The sequence below is a fragment of the Stegostoma tigrinum genome, chromosome 24, assembly GCF_030684315.1.
Source record: "Stegostoma tigrinum isolate sSteTig4 chromosome 24, sSteTig4.hap1, whole genome shotgun sequence".
Lineage (NCBI taxonomy): Eukaryota > Metazoa > Chordata > Chondrichthyes > Orectolobiformes > Stegostomatidae > Stegostoma > Stegostoma tigrinum.
In genome coordinates, this window is record NC_081377.1 from 47,478,331 (window position 1) to 47,498,473 (window position 20,143).

The 20,143-nt window shown below is 43.7% G+C and overlaps 1 protein-coding gene across 3 annotated transcripts in view; it reads right to left on the reverse strand.

The window, feature by feature from the left end:
• LOC125464964 (histone-binding protein RBBP4) overlaps nucleotides 1-13,784 on the reverse strand; it is a 43,923-nt gene extending 30,139 nt beyond the window's left edge. The window contains exons 1-6 of one of the 3 annotated variants that reach the window (XM_048557938.2): nucleotides 13,607-13,784; nucleotides 12,157-12,297; nucleotides 8,295-8,439; nucleotides 6,712-6,857; nucleotides 6,010-6,183; nucleotides 152-267 (exon numbers count right to left, since the gene is read on the reverse strand). In XM_048557938.2, coding sequence (XP_048413895.1) covers nucleotides 152-267; nucleotides 6,010-6,183; nucleotides 6,712-6,857; nucleotides 8,295-8,439; nucleotides 12,157-12,297; nucleotides 13,607-13,622 — 738 coding nt within the window. In that variant the 5' untranslated portion in view covers nucleotides 13,623-13,784. Of the gene's footprint in view, nucleotides 1-151; nucleotides 268-6,009; nucleotides 6,184-6,711; nucleotides 6,858-8,294; nucleotides 8,443-12,156; nucleotides 12,298-13,606 lie in introns of all 3 variants that reach the window. The other 2 variants (XM_048557937.2, XM_048557939.2) reach the window with 2 other exon arrangements.
• Nucleotides 13,785-20,143: the final 6,359 nt, after the last annotated feature.

A 20,143-nucleotide genomic window follows, 5' to 3' on the forward strand; every position in this document is an offset into this window, starting at 1 on the left:
GCATTCAGATTGGTTTTTCAGAATTAAAAACACTTATAACAAATGTAAAATAGCCATCCTTTAAGTGTATGACAATACTGCCCTTACTATTCAAGACACATTTTGTCTTCTTTAATCCAAAACACGAAAAAAGTGAGAAGACATTGCTCACATGATCATCTGAAGCACTAAGTAAATGGCCACTGAGATTTGGATTCCATGAGAGCCCATAGCCTTCTTTCTGGTGCCCACGTAACCGAAGATCTGGATTGCACTCACCAGAGGGATCTGCGTAGTTGTAAAGCAGTCATTTTTCCACTTTACATCAAAATAAATAAATCATGCAAATATTTTACAAAACATACCACACCTGATGGATAAGTCAATAAGCTGATAATTGGCTGGCTTGTTGAAGACTTTACTAATTAAATTTAAATAGTTGTAAGATATTAACAGGGAGTAGAGCAAAGTTGAATTTTTAATTATAGCTTCAAAGTTTAATGGTCTTCAATTATTGTCATTGTTTTGAAAAATTCAAGGTTTAAGTTCAACCTCAGCAAAGCAACCTTTAATTTCACAGGATGCGGGCTGCCCTGAAAAATGGCCTAACAAGCCACTCAGTTGAATCAAACTGTTAAATTGTCTCAAAGGAACAGACGTAGACAAACGACCTGACATGGACCTCGGCACTCACTGCCAAGTTCCCTCGGCAAAGTCTGCCTTACTAACATCTGGACACTAAGGCTGTCTCAGACTTTAAGAGTGAGCCTGAACAGTCATGTTCACAAAATCATACCTCTATCAAATATCCCAGACACTTCCATCACCATGCCATCCCTTCAGCAGAACAGACTCAGATGCGATGGCACAGTGTATAAAGTTGGCAAGGAGTCAACAGTGATTCCAGACCCACGAACTTTCATGACATCAGGTCAAAACATAAAATCTGATCACTACATGACATAACCTGCCTCCTGTTAACTGATGTATCCTCCATGTTTAACATGTCTTGCGAGGAATCAGAGGGTGGCAAGTGCACAGAATGAACTCCGAGTACTTCAATGGCTCGTGGCAAGAGTGGCTTGGCATCACTACAAACCTAGTGGAGTACAAAACAATATAGGCTTGACTGGGACTGCAACAGGTAGCAAGGAAGCCAACAAGGAGGAAAAATATACTTGACCTCATCCTCATTAAACTGCCTACTGTGGCTACATCAGTCCATGGCCGCATAGTCATCATGGAGGTGAAATTCCACCTTCACACCAAGGATACCCTCCACGTTGCGTGGTGCTGTCACTGTGGTAAATGGGATGGACTTCAAACATATCTAGCAACTCAAGTCTGAGGAGCTGTGGGCCATCAGCAGCAGAATCGTACTCCAACAATCTACAATCTCATGGCCTGTGATCCCCCACTCTACCATTACCACAAAACAAGGGATTATAACCTGTTCAAAACGGAGACAGGAATATCAGGAACAGCATCAAGCAAACCTAAAAATTCGGTGTCATGACGGTGAAGCCATAACATAGAACTATTTACATGTCAAACAGTGTAAGCAGCAAATGACAGAGCTAAATGATTCCGTGATGGATCAGATCTCAGTCGCACAGTCCTGACACATCAAGTCCTAGATGATAATAAAATGTGAGGCTGGATGAACACAGCAGGCCAAGCAGCATCTCAGGAGCACAAAAGCTGACGTTTCGGGCCTAGACCCTTCATCAGAGAGGGGGATGGGGTGAGGGTTCTGGAATAAATAGGGAGAGAGGGGGAGGCAGACCGAAGATGGAGAGAAAAGAAGATAGGTGGAGGGAGTATAGGTGGGGAGGTAGGGAATGGATAGGTCAGTCCAGGGAAGACGGACAGGTCAAGGAGGTGGGATGAGGTTAGTAGGTAGATGGGGGTGCGGCTGGGGGTGGGAGGAAGGGATGGGTGAGAGGAAGAACAGGTTAGGGAGGCAGAGACAGGTTGGACTGGTTTTGGGATGCAGTGGGTGGAGGGGAAGAGCTGGGCTGGTTGTGTGGTGCAGTGGGGGGAGGGGACAAACTGGGCTGGTTTAGGGATGCGGTGGGGGAAGGGGAGATTTTGAAACTGGTGAAGACCACATTGATACCATATGGCTGCAGGGTTCCCAGGTGGAATATGAGTTGCTGTTTCTGCAACCTTCGGGTGGCATCATTGTGGCACTGCAGGAGGCCCATGATGGACATGTCATCTAAAGAACGGGAGGGGGAGTGGAAATGGTTTGCGACTGGGAGGTGCAGTTGTTTGTTGCGAACTGAGCGGAGGTGTTCTGCAAAGCGGTCCCCAAGCCTCCGCTTGGTTTCCCCAACGTAGAGGAAGCCACACCGGGTACAGTGGATGCAGTATGCCACATTGGTAGATGTGCAGGTGAACCTCTGCTTAATGTGGAATGTCATCTTGGGGCCTGGGACAGGGGTGAGGGAGGTGGTGTGGTGGCGACTGTAGCATTTCCTGCGGTTGCAGGGAAAGGTGCCGGGTGTGGTGGGGTTGGACGGCAGTGTGGAGCGAACAAGGGAGTCACGGAGAGAGTGGTCTCTCTGGAAAGCAGACAGGGGTGGGGATGGAAAAATGTCTTGGGTGGTGGGGTCAGATTGTAGATGGCGGAAGTGTCGGAGGATGATGCGTTGTATCCGGAGGCTGGTGGGGTGGTGTGTGAGAACGAGGGGGATTCTCTTTGGGCAGTTGTGGCGGGGGCGAAGTGTGAGGGACGTGTTGCGGGAAATACGGGAGATGCAGTCAAGGGCGTTCTCGATCACTGTAGGGGGAAAGTTGCGGTCCTTGAAGAACTTGGACATCTGGGATGTGCAGGAGTGGAATGTCTTGTCGTGGGAGCAGATGCGGCTGGATTCTCCAGCATCTGCAGTTCCCATTATCGCAAGTCCTAGATGATGGTGGGCAATTGAACAAATCACTGGAGGAGAAAACTTCACAAATATCCCTACCCTCATTACTGGGGGAGCACAGTACTGCTGTGCAAGAGACAAGGTTGGAGCATTTGCAACAAATTTTCAACCGGAAATGCCAAGTTTCCACTTCATCGTCCCCTGCAAATGCCAGTCTTCAGCCCATTTAATCCAGTCCACATGATATCAAAACAGGGCTGAAGAAACTGGATGTTGCAAAGGTGATGAGTCCGGACAATATTCCGATAACAATACTGGAGACTTGTGCTTCAACACTGGCATCTACCTGACAATGTAGAACATTTCCCAGGTTGTTTCATGTACACAAAAAGGGAAACAAAACCAACCTAACCAGTTACTGTCCCATCAGTCTACTCTTGATCAGAAGTATAGGTGATGAAAGGGGGTCATTAGTCTATCAGGGCTTGCTTAGCAATAACCTGCTCACTAAGGTTCAGTACAGCTTCCCCCAGAACAACACAGCTCACGACTTCATTACATCTTTAATTCAAGGGTGGACAAAAGAGCTGAACAAGTCAGGTCTTGTGTTTTTGAGAGACTCTTCCGTCCAAAGCCAAGCCAGTCATCAAACATCTATTTATTCTAATCACATTCTCTAACCCTTGACCCACACCCATGTAATGGTTTTACAGGTCAGCGCAACATCGAGGGCCAAATGACCTGTACTGTGCTGTAATGTTCTATATTATACTACGGTTTTTCAAGAGTTCTTTTAAATACTTATTAAATGTCTGAAGGTTTCCACTTCTACCACCCTTTTAGAGATCCAGATACTCTCAACCTACAAAGGTGAAAATATAATTCGTCAATTCTCTTCTAGACCTCCTGTTCCTTGCTTTACAACTGAGCCACCTGGTCATTCATCCCTCTACGAAGACAGAAGGATGCTATCTACTCCATGTCCCCCTCAGACTTCTCTGCTCTAAGAGAGACAACTACAGTCTCTTCATAGCTGAATCGCTCCAGCCTCGGCAGCATCCTGGTGAAACTCCTCCACACCACTGTCCAGCACAATCACATCTTTCCTATTGTGTGGCAACCAGAACTGCCACAATACTTCAGTTGTGGGCTAAATAAATGTTATATACAGCTGTATCATAACCTCCTTGCTAATGTATTCAATATTTTGACCAATAGAGCTAAGATCATGATTTTAAAAATTGAACTTAAAAATATTGAGGCGATGAAGCGTTGAGTTGTAAAAATGGATCGCTGCTCTTTCAGTTTGACTTGGGCTATATTGGAACATTATAGATGACCAGAGGCGGAAATATAACCATGAGAACACTGCGTATTGAAATTCATTCAGCCTCTGCAAGGTAAAATGTGGTTACAAGATGACAAGATCACCACCCTCATTAGCACATTTTAAAAAACGTCAGGCTGAGACCCGAGTGAATGGGCTGCAGCAAGGTGAAATGGAGATAGTTGGGTGGTTGGGGGACAAATCGAGACAATTCAAGAAGTCACCAAGATTGAACTGAAGATATCAAAATGGGGTAAGGGCTAGAGGATTTTGCAATAGTTGCAAGGGTGCGTGGGGTGGGTGGCATACAAACACGTGGAAGACACAATGATTCACAGGCGAGCGCTCACAGATGAAGCCATTCAAGCCAACAGAATGTGTCAACATTGTGAAATTTAAAAAAAATGTTCGGCAAAAAGGATGAATGAGTTTTACTTCAAAAGTAAATAATTTCCTTCTGGATAAAAGGAGGTGCTCAGTCAAAAAGGCTAAGCCTGGAAGTTGGATCCTAGATATGGCAGATACGAATTATAAAGGAGCCTATAAAAACCATTCCTGTTATTCAATTCAAAAATCAGAAACCATTTGTTACTAAACCATTCCTTTTCAGAAACTGGTGCTCTGGTGCAGAGTCAAAACATTAGTGCAGAGAGGGGAGGGAGGCAGGCAAGCACAGTTTTTCCCTTTTCGATATTCATCTTCAGGCTCAAAAAGATCAGAGGTTGAAAATCTGAATGAAAGGGGAAGAGTTTTGAAAACATTCAAGAGCAGACCAGCTGACAGTACAAGACAAGTGGTGACCTTGGCAGAGCAGACCAGACGAGTATTTCTACTGTCCTGTATTTTCAAATAAAAACTTAGTTTAAAATTTCAGCTTATGAGAAGTCTTTAGGTCAAGGTAAACAAAGAAAAACTAACGCAGCTGTTTGTGGAACTACTGACTACAGAATACAGATTTAAGATTCACAAAGAAAGACAAGGTGAAAACAGAAGGATCTTTTTCTTTTAAATGCAGTAAGTGTTAATGAACTGGAAAACACGATCCATGAGTAATGGAGGCAGAAACAATTATTCGAAATAAAGAAACTTGCAGGGCTGTGGGTATGGAGCAGAATGGACAGACCAGAATGATGTTCAGGGTGCAAGCCATGAATGAGTGGTTGAATGACCTACTTCTGTGCCATAAAATGACTGATTATAAACAATGGCAAAAGGTGTTCATTATACATTGAAATGAAAAAAAAATAGAAAATTTTCAAGTAGTTTCAAGACAATGAGAATTTTTATTAAGATTTAACTTTATTCCTCAAAAGCATTTTGAGTCAGTTGTTTCACATTTTAAGATTATTCTTTTGACTCCTTACAAGGGATAGGAGGCGAGGCAGTTAGGACTGTCCAGGGTCACCACGCCAGTTCGACTTACAAAAATCTGAAGAACACCATCTGTTAAGAAGCAAAATAATTTCTGCTTCATGGATGAAATGTTGTTATTCTAGAAGTACATAGAACATTACAGCACAATCCAGGCCCTTTGGCCCGCGACGTTGTGCCGACCTGTCATACCGATCTGAAGCCCATCTAACCTACACTATTCCATGTACGTCCATATGCTTATCCAATGACGACTTAAATGTACCTAAAGTTGGCAAATCTACTACCGTTGCAGGCAAAGCATTCCATTCCCTTAGCCTTCGGCTAATTGATGCTCTTCTACAAGGATGGTACTGGCAAAACAAAGTTTACAATACTTAAATAATAATCAGCTTGACTTTCTCCTTATTTCTAATGGACCATGTCCTGATTTCCTGATTCAACGTTAACACTGCTTACCTGGTTTGGAAGGGTGTTTCGTATAATCAAAGACCAACACGTCACTGGAGGGAGTCTTGGTAGCAATAATACAAGGATTCTGAGGCATGTATCGAGCACGATTTACTTCCCCTTCATGATTTATTTTTATTTCAATCTCTATTTTTCCACTAACAGAACCAAATCCACCAAATTCTGCAACAGAAGCAACAAACAAAAAGTTTCATGGTTCACTAATAAACTAAGCCCACAATCAGTAAATCAAAAAGGTACAAGTCATCTTGTATTTATTTCCATCTTTTGAATATCTTAACTCAATGAGGAATGATATCACTTACACAAAAACAGCTTATACAAATCACACTATTTCTTCAGGGAATTTCAACAATATTCATATACTAAGACTACAAGGTTTCAAAAATACCTTGAAACAGTGAGGCAAGGGGAAGGGTCTGACAGACTCAAGTTAGCATATCATAATGCCTTGTTTGCAAATTGTTCCTTTTACGCACCCAAACATTCTAAAATCACATGGCATTGGAGATGAATCTACAATATCAAGTAATGCTAGCTCAGGTTTTCTTTTACAAATACCAAATGAAATGCGTATACTAACTCCCAAATTTCCCACATAATTGTGCACGTAATGTTGTCACCTCTCACTAAGTGTCCAAATCCTCCTCAAAAATAATTTTACACTTTCTTCACGCAAAAACCTCTTACCTCCCTTTTCACTGTCGTAATGTGAAGCATCAAACTGTGCATCATCATTTGGTAGCTGAACACTGGCTATGACCAAATGGTTTTGCTCATCAGATGTATGGGTTCCCAGCACAAGCCTGTGAACACTGTAGTCCTTTCCTTCAGGTCTGCAGATCATTAAATATGGTGTTATTATATTATTCAGTCATACGTTTTTGCCTGCAAAAATAACATTTATAAAGGCATTGCAAACAGATATGTGCTACCCTTGTTCCTTTTAAAAGGCCAAAGGGATACGAATTGTATTCAATGTACAGAACAAAATGCCTTGAAAACATCAAAAACGGCATTTGCTGCAACAAAGAGCTGATACTAGAAAACAAGTCTGATTCAAAGTACAACAAAGTATTTGTTTAGCATTGTTAACTACTTGCTGAAAAACTTGATGTTAAACAAAACCATTTTACGTGAAAGTGTTTGAAGCGCAAAAACATCCTCTAAGCATTGCCTGCTCCCCACTTTTCCACAGACCCAGCTCTCAAACACAACCTGGGAACATCCAGGTACATAATAACGTTAATACGAAACAGCAACATTGCAAAAAGTGTACGCACAGTTCGAATTGGACAGTAATGTTAATGTGAAACAAAGTTGCATGGGACAATGTTAAGCAAGGTTTTTCCTGTGTGACAGTACTTGATTCATTTGTGAAGGTCAAAAGGAAACTTACATTCCAAATTTTGCTCTTTCTAGGTGACGTGATACTAAAACCATTCCCAACTACTCAACCTCAGAAAAAAAATCATAAATCCAAAAAGACAAATTTTAAGCATATGTAGAATATTGCAAAGGCTGAAAATATGGAGTTAGTTGTGATGACAGGCCGAGTACACAGATAAACAATATTATGCATGTTGATTAACTGGAACTCAGGAAGACCCTTCATACAGTTGCACAGCATTGATTTTTTGCCTGTGTAGAAATCTATTTTCAATCACAAAATTAACTACAGTTCCAGAGAGGTTTATGATTCATAGCATAGTCAAACATTATGAAAAACAAGCAAGAAAGTGAAAGTGCAGCCAGGATCATCAGAAATTCTGTTATTGCGTGGCAAAGCATTTTCAAGAGGTCATATGGCCTACTCCTGCTATTTCTATTGTGCCTATTAAAAGAAAGCGAAACAGAATATCAGGATGCATAGCAAAAATACTCCTTGAATTAAGAATTAATATTAAAACTGTATTCATTCCTAAAGAAACATATAGAATTCTTCAAAGGCAACAAGGTGTAGAGCAGGACGAACACAGTAGGCCAAGCAGCAGAGGAGCAGGAAAGCTGACGTGTCGGGTCTAGACCCTTCTTCAGGAAACCAGATAATAATACTTGAAAAAGAGAAAAACACACAAAGAATACTGCAGAGAGGTAATCTGGATAGGGTAAAACTCTACTATTTACAAGTTAGAAGTTACAAAAACATGTTGGTACTTTCCAGAGCATATTCTTTTAGTCAGAAGTGGAATCTAAAAGTATATGTAACATAGACATTCTCAGTTACTAAGTCATATTGACATTCACGTCAACTATCCTTCAAACATTCATACCTAGAAACATCAGGCAACCACTGTGCAGTCAGGCTTGGCCATTCCAGAGCATGAGTCATAACCAGGTCATACAAGAAGGGAGTATTTTTCTTCCAGATCTTGTATTCTTCATTAATGACACGTTCTTCCACGGCATCATCAAAGGCTGCTGCAAATGCACAACTTGTCATTAACAACATACAGAAGTGCATTGATTCAAGTTATTCTTATTGCGCCACTGGGCAAAGATTTATTTGCTATAAACTGGTTGCATTTTTTTGGAAGCAATCACCAAAATTTCTATTCATAGCAGGGCTCTGTATACCTATCATTACAGAATACAGGCTAACAATAAATCCCCAATATGCTTTAAAACAGTCATTGATAAACTACATAAAAGCATTAAAAAAGGTTCATCGATCAAATAATTTAGAATGCAGATTAGATACAACTTGGATACAAATCCTGATGTGTATTTTACATCTGTACTTTTCTTTTTGCCTTGACCAAAGAGAAGATGCTGTCAAAGGAATAAACTTGGAGCAAATGGATATGCAACAAGCATGTCATGGCTAATAGCTGAATGCTTTGCACAGGTAACCGATAAGGTAGATTAAAAAACCTGTGTGGGCTTTCAAATGGTAGTCAATAAAATTTCACTCGAAGATTTAAACCTTAAGCACACAGAAATGGAGACAACCTACTGAAATGAGTATGAAATTGCTAAAGTAGGCATAGCAGATATCTCTCCCAACTGGCAGAACTTATGGGGACCCCCCCTGGTGGAACTGTAATTGGAGCCTCAGCACTTCTGCCAAGTGAATATTTCAAAACAGATAAAAACATCTGAGGTCACTGCAAAATGTCAGTGACAAAGAAAATAACAGTCTACAAATCAACAATAGCAAACTAGTGGTAGAAAGGTTTCAAGAAATTGTCACTGCTCTGAGCACAAGATCTGATCCCTCAGGAAACCTAACTGAGTTACAGTTTAGAGATAATGGGAACTGCAGATGCTGGAGATTCCAAGATAATAAAATGTGAGGCTGGATGAACACAGCAGGCCAAGCAGCATCTCAGGAGCACAAAAGCTGACGTTTCGGGCCTAGACCCTTCATCAGAGAGGGGGATGGGGGGAGGGAACTGGAATAAATAGGGAGAGAGGGGGAGGCGGACCGAAGATGGAGAGCAAAGAAGATAGGTGGAGAGGGTGTAGGTGGGGAGGTAGGGAGGGGATAGGTCAGTCCAGGGAAGACGGACAGGTCAAGGAGGTGGGATGAGGTTAGTAGGTAGCTGGGGGTGCGGCTGGGGGTGGGAGGAAGGGATGGGTGAGAGGAAGAACCGGTTAGGGAGGCAGAGACAGGTTGGACTGGTTTTGGGATGCAGTGGGTGGGGGGGAAGAGCTGGGCTGGTTGTGTGGTGCAGTGGGGGGAGGGGATGAACTGGGCTGGTTTAGGGATGCAGTGGGGGAAGGGGAGATTTTGAAACTGGTGAAGTCCACATTGATACCATATGGCTGCAGGGTTCCCAGGCGGAATATGAGTTGCTGTTCCTGCAACCTTCGGGTGGCATCATTGTGGCAGTGCAGGAGGCCCATGATGGACATGTCATCAAGAGAATGGGAGGGGGAGTGGAAATGGTTTGCGACTGGGAGGTGCAGTTGTTTGTTGCGAACTGAGCGGAGGTGTTCTGCAAAGCGGTCCCCAAGCCTCCGCTTGGTTTCCCCAATGTAGAGAAAGCCGCACCGGGTACAGTGGATGCAGTATACCACATTGGCCTCCGGATACAACGCATTATCCTCCGACACTTCCGCCATTTACAATCCGACCCCACCACCCAAGACATTTTTCCATCCCCACCCCTGTCTGCTTTCCGGAGAGACCACTCTCTCCGTGACTCCCTTGTTCGCTCCACACTGCCCTCCAACCCCACCACACCCGGCACCTTCCCCTGCAACCGCAGGAAATGCTACACTTGTCCCCACACCTCCTCCCTCACCCCCATCCCAGGCCCCAAGATGACATTCCACATTAAGCAGAGGTTCACCTGCACATCTGCCAATGTGGTATACTGCATCCACTGTACCCGGTGCGGCTTTCTCTACATTGGGGAAACCAAGCGGAGGCTTGGGGACCGCTTTGCAGAACACCTCCGCTCAGTTCGCAACAAACAACTGCACCTCCCAGTCGCAAACCATTTCCACTCCCCCTCCCATTCTCTTGATGACATGTCCATCATGGGCCTCCTGCACTGCCACAATGATGCCACCCGAAGGTTGCAGGAACAGCAACTCATATTCCGCCTGGGAACCCTGCAGCCATATGGTATCAATGTGGACTTCACCAGTTTCAAAATCTCCCCTTCCCCCACTGCATCCCTAAACCAGCCCAGTTCATCCCCTCCCCCCACTGCACCACACAACCAGCCCAGCTCTTCCCCCCCACCCACTGCATCCCAAAACCAGTCCAACCTGTCTCTGCCTCCCTAACCGGTTCTTCCTCTCACCCATCCCTTCCTCCCACCCCCAGCCGCACCCCCAGCTACCTACTAACCTCATCCCACCTCCTTGACCTGTCCGTCTTCCCTGGACTGACCTATCCCCTCCCTACCTCCCCACCTACACCCTCTCCACCTATCTTCTTTGCTCTCCATCTTCGGTCCGCCTCCCCCTCTCTCCCTATTTATTCCAGTTCCCTCCCCCCATCCCCCTCTCTGATGAAGGGTCTAGGCCCGAAACGTCAGCTTTTGTGCTCCTGAGATGCTGCTTGGCCTGCTGTGTTCATCCAGCCTCACATTTTATTATCTGAGTTACAGTTTAATTGTTTATTTAACATACAGCTATTACAATGCAACACTCCTTCAATACAGTAGCACTTAATGTCAACATGTCAGCCAAAATTATGTAGTATGTGGGTGAACCCACAAACTTGTTAAAATATTGACATGCTTTTACATTCATTTACAGCACCAAGGGCAATTACAAGCTGTTCTTAAAATCTCTGAAACAATTCTCATAATATTGGAGAAAGATGCATTTCTGGACCAACTGCACTGTGTTGAAAGACAGGCATATATGGAAAATGGCGATGTGGGAGAATACGGACTGAAAGATTGAGCACAAGCTTTGAACCAAGCTTTTCATAACAGATGTGGGTACTGCAAGGGCAAAGGTTAACAGCATGCCAAGGTACAAAGTAGTTTTAGCTCAGGAAAATGAATAACAAAACAAAAAAATATTCACAGATAGGTTTTAAATCAAGTGTGAATGACTAGGCAGCTTCAAAAATTAAAGCACTACATCCAGCAGGAAGCAACAGACTAAGAAAATGATATGGACAGGCCACAATTTTACTTAAAAGGACTTTATGCTACCCTCAAGAGACCTAGTAAAGGGATCAGGCTCAGAGAAGCCAACTACACAAATTCTCATTAAAACCCATTTACTTCATTAATCACACACTAATACAGTAGGGCATGCACACCTGTAAAGCCACAGAATTTCTGCAAACAGCATATCGATAAACTATTACCCTCGCCCTTATTTGTGAATCACTTACTATAAGTTAAATTGGAAAGGGCCATGTGACAAATTTACAAAACACTTAATTTTAAGGGGAGATGTATAACATTACAATTTACACATTGAAAAGCATTAAAGTACATTTGTTGAACAGTTGTCACGTTTTACGTTAGAACAAATAATCAATGGCATGAGGTGAATTACAGATGTGTATTTGGGCTTTGGTTGAATTGGGATTAATGAGAGAACTTTGTGTTACAGTCACTAGTGAATACCCAAGGCCAAAATTTAAGAGTGTTTCCCATGCACGTCTCTAATTCATCTCCTGACCATCCGTTATTTTGTATAATATATACAAGGTACTTTTTTTTCCTCGTTTCCATTCATGACAAATGCCTGGCGTCGTGTCGAGATGAGTGGACTGCACAGGTGAGGCGGCCGTCAGTAATGAAGAACAGTGGGTGTGTGACATCACAGGTGTAACATCATAATGGGCATCTGATGCTAGAGGTGCAAAATTAAAGAAAAATAATCTGAACATTCTGACAATAGTACATGCAGTTTACAGGGACACAAATTTACATAAAATGCAGGACTGAGTACCTTGCATACATTATATATTTACATTGTAATTAATTCTTTTCTCACATCCCCTTAAAATATAGTGTTGCTAAGGCCCAGTATATACAGCTGGAGCACAAGAATTTGATTGTGGTCTTCAGTGACAATCTGCGCTCAGACTTATTTTTAGACATGAGGGTAGAGACAGAAACTAAGTAAGGAGATTAATTTTACGCTAAATCAGCTGGGATAATGATAATAATAAAACTGGCTAACAACGGTGTTCCTTTCCACATTTTTCAAATGCACCTACTGATAGTTTGAACAGAGGAACACTAACAAACATCCCACTCTCCTAACTGAGAAGGAAAACACAGATTTGCAGAAGGGGGCTAGTTTATTTCTAAACATACAAGTCACTCTGAAATTATTTTGTACAAACGACTTTGTATAATCACTCGTAATAAAACAACACAAATTCAAAATAAAGGGTGAGCAAGACGGCTACTTGCACTTAAACTTCAAAGTTAGTTTTAAACACAACAGGAAAAATATTCAAGTATTAGTTTAGCAAAAGGGCTGAACAGTTTTAAACTCATTTAAGAAATTCTGAATTGTACATTGATTAAATAGGCTGGTGGAACGAGACACTGGATCATTGACATATTGGGCACAGTTGGCAGAAAGCAAGTTTGTGCCAATTTCCAAACGTCAACGAGGGATAAATCTTCCGAACACTGAAATTCATGCCAAAGACAAAATCTGTTGTATTGCTGATAGAAGAAGTCGTTCCCGAGGGGTCGCTACTGCACAAGTAAAATTTTCACAAACGAGCTTTAAAAATTATAAACGTGCAATCGCCAAAGCAGTCAACAACAAGCGAACAGAAGGAGCTTTCATAGTCCACAAACAACTGGAACAAGGAATTGCCCCTCCGCTCACTTCCTCATCTTTCCATCTGCAGAAACCGCGCTCTGATCGCAGCGAGATTCCGCTGGAAGCCTCAGGCACACACACCGGGACAGAGCGGAAAGGAGCCACAGCCGGGCCTGAGCCACCGTGTCCAGCGCCCACTGCCGGCTCCTTCACAGACAACGGCGGCCCAGAAAAACGCCGAAAGAGGGAGGAACAGCAGCCCCAGGCCCGGGCCCACAATCACAATTCCGCAACATGTCGGCCGGTTAACGCGGACGGGACTCAATCAAGATGGAGGCTGGTGCTGCGCGAGGCCGCCCGGCAAGCTGTCGATTACCTTCTTTGTCGGTCATGACTGCAGCTCACAGGGGAAATGGGGAAAGGGACGGGCGGACCGAGAGTGTTTATGCAGGTGGGGGGGGGAGGGGGAAGGATCCTGACGGTCCAGCTTCGGGGACGCGGTTCCACGGCCTCCTCTGTTTACGCGCCTGCGCCGCCACTAACGTTTGCGCGCCAAACCACCGTCCCAGTAACCCTTGCAGAGCTACCCAATCAGAAGCACCAGGAAACTGCCAATCAAGACTGTTACCAGGACAGTGGCGCATTCGTGGGCGGTGCAGTCAACCATTGGATGTTTCCAAGGCGAAAACCACAGGGGGCGGGGACTGACCGGAACTGGACCCACATAGGCCCCGCCCCGTTCTCAGGTGCTGGCCGCGCACGGTGACCATTCCGCCCTTTAAATTTTGTCCATCATACAGTAGGATTAGGGGCATTTAAACAGTCCTTGGATAAGCGTAGGGATGATGGCGGGATAGTGTAGGGGGAGGGGCTTAGATTAGTTCAGAGGTCGGCGCAACACTGAGGGCCGAAGGGCCTGTACCGTGCTGTATTGTTCTATGTTTATGCTTTATTTCAACACCAAGATATCCTCCGTCCTCCTGATGCTTTTAAATAAAAAAACACACCTGTCTCCATCTTGAACACAGTCAATGGCTTTACCTCGATAACAAAGTTTGGGGCTGGATGAACACAGCAGGCCAAGCCGCATCTTAGGAGCGAGATGCTGCTGGGCCTGCTGTGTTCATCCAGCTTCACACTTTGTTATCTTGGATTCTCCAGCATCTGCAGTTCCCATTATCTCGGAGCACAACGGCTTTACCTCCACAGCTTTCTTCATACAATCCCTTTAATATGGAAGCAGGCTATTTGACCCAGCGAATCTGCACCGACTCTCCAAAGAATATCCCACCCAGACACAATCCTCTACCCTAACCCTGTAACCCTCTATTTCCTATGGATAATCCACCCAGCCTACAAATCCCTGGACTATGGGAGGAAACCATGTAGCCCCAAGGAGAATGTGCAAACTCCACAGTGGGCATGCATTTAAAGTGAGAGGGAAAAGTATTTTTACAAAGAGAGGGGTAGGAGTTTGGAACGCATTGCCAGGGGTGATGATGGAGGCAGATACCATGAGGGCGTTTATATGACTTTTAGATAAGCACATGAATATGCAAGCAATGGAGGAATGTGGACCAAGGGCAGGCAGAAGGGATTAGTTTAATTTGGCATCATTTTTGACACAACATCGTGCCAAATGTTCCTGTGTTGTACAGTTCTATGCCTCCAATATTCTCATCCAGATAGTTTATATGAAAAATGAACAACAGTGGACCAAGCACCAATCCTTGCAGCCTACCACTGCTCATAGGCCTCCAGCTTGAACAACAACGCTGTTGCATTCTACCATCAAGGCAATCTTGTATCTAATTCGCTACCTTTTCCAGAATCCCATGTGATCTCACCTTACTGGCCAGTCTACCACACAGAACCTTGCCAAAGGCTTTGCTAAAGTTCATGCAGACAACATCTACTGCTCTGACTTTATCTAGCTTTTTGGTCACCTCTTCAAAAATCTCAATCAAATTTGACAGATAGGATTTCCCACCCATAAAGGCATGTTGGCTATCCCTAATCCATCCTTGTTTTTCCACATGCACGTAGATCCTGTCTCTCAGCATTTTGATTAGATAATATGTTGCCTTTCTATTCCAAAGTTCAGAGTGCAAAGTGCAGAGGGATTTGGGTGTTCTCATGCATGAATAACACAAACCTAGTATGCAGATACAGCAGGTCATAAGGAAAGCAAATAGGATTTTGGCATTTATTGCCAAAGGAATAGAGCAGAGAAGTAGGGAAGTGTTGCTTCAACTGTAGAAAGCAGTAGTGAGATCGCACCTGGATTATTGTGTTCCGTTTTGGTCCCCTTGTGTGAGGAGGGATGTAGCTACAATGGAGGTAATTCAAAGGAGGTTCGAGAGTTTGTCTTATAAAGACAGACTGAGCAGTTTATATTTGTACTTTTAAAGTCTAAAAGAATAAGAATAGATCTAATTGGGATATAAGAGATGCTGAAGGGGATTGATAAAATAAACATTGACAGGATGTTTCCTCATCTAGGGCAATCTCGAATGAAAGGTCATAGTTTTAGGATAAGGGGGAACAAATTTAAGACAGAGACGATGAGAAATTACTTCTCTCAAAAGGTACTGAATCTGTGAAATTCACTCCCCCAGATTGCAGTGGATGCTGAGACATTGAATAAGTTGAGGGTGGTGATAGACAAATTTTTAATTAGTAATGGATTGAAGAATTTATAGGGAGTGGGCAGGAAAGTGGAATTGAAGCCAATGTGAAATTAGCCATGATTGTATCAAACAGTGAAGTAGGCTTGAGGAGCTGAATGGCCCTCCTGCTCCTTGCTCTTATAAGACAGTCCTGCCATCCCCAGTGTCAGGCTAGTGAACTTCTGTGGCACTCTCTCTATGGTAAGTATATCCTGTCTTTGGTGAGACCACACCTGGGTTGTTACATACAGTTTTGGTCTACCTAAGTCCTGTATAAGTGCAGCACATCATCCCTACTTCTGAACTCAAAACCTCTCAAAATGAAGCGTAGTATATCTTTTGCCTCCCTAATTGTTAACAAAAATAGACAGGTGCAGCAAGCAAAGTGTGGAGCTGGATGAACACAGCAGGCCAAGCAGCACCTTAGGAGCACAAAAGCTGACGTTTCGGGCCTAGACCCTTCATCAGAAAAAAGCTTTTGCTGCTTGGCCTGCTGTGTTCATCCAGCCCCACACTTTGTTATCTCGGATTCTCCAGCATCTGCAGTTCCCATTATCTCTGTCCATTTTTGTTGACTGGTGTTCAAGGACATCCAGACATAAAAACCAAAAGAACTCAGAACCAAAAACAGAAATTGCAGGAAAAGCTCAGCAGGTCTGGCAGTATCTGTGGAGAGAAATCAGAGTGAACGTTTCAGTGACCCCTCCTCAGAATTGATGGTAGCTAGGAAAATGTTTGTCTTTGTGCAGGAGATAGGGTGGAGGAAGGAGGTAAAGAATAAGCGAAAGGAGATAGAGACCAAAAAAAAGAGAAGGATAAAGGAGTAGATAACAATCAGGCTAGAAGGATGAATAGCTATTAATGGAGACTGTTAGTGGCTTACAGTGGGTGGTGTATAGCAGACTATGTTACAAGGTCTTCTGTGTGGAGGTTCAGGTAAGGATTTGGGAGAAGCTCAAGCCCTGAAGGTGTTGAACTCGACATTGAGTCCAGAAGGCTGGAGAGATCCCAAGTGGAAAATTATGTGCTCTTCTTCCAGTTTGTGCAGAGCTTCACTGCAGCACTACAGCAAGACTGAAACAGAGATCGTAAGGTCTGCTGATGCTGGAGCTGGAGTCAGAGATAAAAGTGAGGAGCTGGAGGAACACAGCAGGTCAGGCAGCAGAGGAGCAGAAAAGCTGATGTTTCAGAAATGGGGGAGGGAAAGGGGATTCTGAAATAAAGAGAGAAAGAGGGAGAGGTGCATGGAAGGATCACCTATCTGCTCCTATTATCCACCTTCCACTGGTGTTGAGGATTGCTGTGGAAAAGGTGCTGTTGCCTATCCTTACTGATTGAAGTCTGTGGGTCAGAAAGTCAAGGATCCAATTGTAGAGGGCAGAGCCGAGACCTAGTTTCAGAGTTTGTAGATTAGTTTGGTTGGGATTGCAGTGCTGAAGGCAGAGTGGTAGTCAATGAGTAGAAACCTGGTGTATCCTTGTAATCCAGAAGTTCCAGGGAGGAGTGTAGAGCCAGGGAAATGGCATCTGCCATGGAACTATCACACTGGTAGGCAAATTGCAAAGGACCGATTAGCCTAACCTCAGTTGTTAGTAAAATTCCAGAATCCACCGTTAAGGATGAGATTTCTAAATTCTTGGAAGTGCAGGGTCAGACTAGAACAAGTCAGCATGGATTTAGTAAGGGGAGGTCATGCCTGACAAACCTGTTAGAATTCTTTGAAGAGGTAACAAGTAGGTTAGACCAGGGAAACCCAGTAGCTGTTATCTATCTAGACTTCCAAAATGCCTTTGATAAGGTGTCTCACGGGAGGCTGCTGAGTAAGCTGAGGGCCCATGGTGTTCGAGGTGAGCTACTGGCTTGGATTGAGGATTGGCTGTCTGACAGAAGGTCAGAGAGAGTTGGGATAAAAGGCTCTTTTTCAGAATGGCAACCAGTGACAAGTAGTGTCCCGTAGGGTTCGGTGTTGAGGCCGCAGCTGTTCACCTTATATATTAATGATCTGGATGAAGGGATTGGGGGCATTCTGGCGAAGTTTGCTGATTATACGAAGATGGGTGAACAGGCAGGTAGTACTGAGGAGGTGGGGAGGCTGCAGAAAGATTTGGACTGTTTAGGAGAGTGGTCCAGGAAATGGCTGATGAAATTCAATGTGAGCAAATGCGAGGTTTTGCACTTTGGAAAAAAGAATACAGGCATGGACTATCTTCTGAATGGTGAGAAATTTCATAAAGCAGAAGTACAAAGGGATCTGGGAGTGTTGGCCCAGGATTCTCTCAAGGTTAACTTGCAGGTAGAGTCTGTGATTAAGAAAACGAATGTAATGTTGTCGTTTATCTCGAGGGTTGGAATATAAAAGCAGTGATGTGCTTCTGAGACTTTATAAAGCTCTAGTTAGGCCCCATTTAGAATACTGTGTCCAATTTTGGGCCCCACACCTCAGGAAGGACATACTGGCGCTGGACCGTGTCAAGCGGAGATTCACACGGGTGATCCCTGGAATGGTAGGTTTAACGTACGATGAATGGCTGCGGGTCCTGGGATTGTATTCATTAGAGTTTAGAAGGTTGAGAGGAGATCTAATAGAAACTTACAAGATAATGTATGGCTTAGAAAGGGTGGACGCTGGGACGTTGTTTCCGTTAGGCGGGGAGACTAGGACCCATGGACACAGCCTTAGGATTAGAGGGGGTAAATTTAAAACGGAAATGAGGAGACATTTCTTCAGCCAGAGAGTGGTGGGCCTGTGGAATTCATTGCCACGGAGCGCAGTGGAGTCCGGAACGTTAAATGTCTTCAAGGCAGAGATTGATAATTTCTTGGTCTCACAAGGAATCAAGGGCTAAGGGGAGAGTGCAGGGAAGTGGAATTGAAATGCCCATCAGCCATGATTAAATGGGCCGAATGGCCTTACTTTCACTCCTATATCTTATGGTCTTATGGACTGAGGAGGCTGGGAGGCTATGAGCCATGACTAACCTCTCGAAGCACTTCATAATCGTGGACGTTAGACCCATTGGGCAGTAGGCATTGAGGCACGTTGCATGTAATCTTACTGAACAGCAGAGCAGACTTGTTGGGCTGAATGACCTATTTCTGCTGTATGGTTTTACTGTAATGCATGTGGGTAAATAAACTAGTCTGGTCAATTGTAACGGTTGGCGTACTTTTACAGGACAGATCCCTTTATGAATCACTGCATTAAAAACACATCTACATACAATGAAACACCTAACAGTGATACTTGAAGGTTTGAAAATACTTTACATTTCACAATATTTCAGTTTCCTTACCTGGTGCTCGATCTCCTTCATCAACTCTGAAATGTGGTATGCTATCAAAAGGGTTTCAAGAATCCTCCACCACCCCATTAAAGTGTGTGTGGGAGGCAATCTGATTTTGAAATCCCATTTAAGGTCAGGAATGTAAACTCACTAGGGCAGGCAATCAGTATTTTCTTTAGATCAGGTATTCCCAAGAAGTAAGAAGGTCAAAAAAAATGGTGTGGTGTTGGCGACTGTAAAAGAATTCTCTCTATATCACAACCGTCTGGCCTTTCACACATTGACATTCATCTCCTTAAAAAAAAATCCAGTCTTTGGCATCTTAAGGAGAAATATACTTCCATCAGTGAGATCAATTCATGGTAATTCTTACAAGGCCAAGCAAAGTACGCAGAATACTTTAATCAGGATTAAGTACTTCAGGCTATTTAAATGTTTTGAATGGACCTACACGAGTAGGAGTTTTTTTTAAGAAAAGCAAATGAACATGAAAAGTTTCAAATTTTTATTTATTGCAACTCAGCATGGTTGCTGAGGTCTGCCCATAATGGATAGTTGATGAGTTGGCATGGAGGGTGTAATGGAAACAGGTGGTGGTTAGATCTTGAGTTTGCATTAATTTGGCATAGAGTTATGGGAATTGATATGAGAATGAGTTGGCACAAGTTGTCACTAAGTTGGCATGGGTGAAAGGTTTTTGCATTGGCATGGACTTATTTATGGGCATCTAGCCCGACATGCATCTCAAAGTCACCCCATGGTCAAGGAGAAGACTCCACCTTCTCCCTCCCCCACCCAGCAGAAGCAAGTCAGATAATTTCCTGACTCTTGTACCTTACCTGGAAAGAAAGATCCAGTCCAGAGAGTGCAGACTTCAATTCTTTTGTTACATGCCCGTCAAATAAATATTATGTTCCACCGGTAAGGTTGAACCCTAATCTGAAAAATCACTGCCCTTGA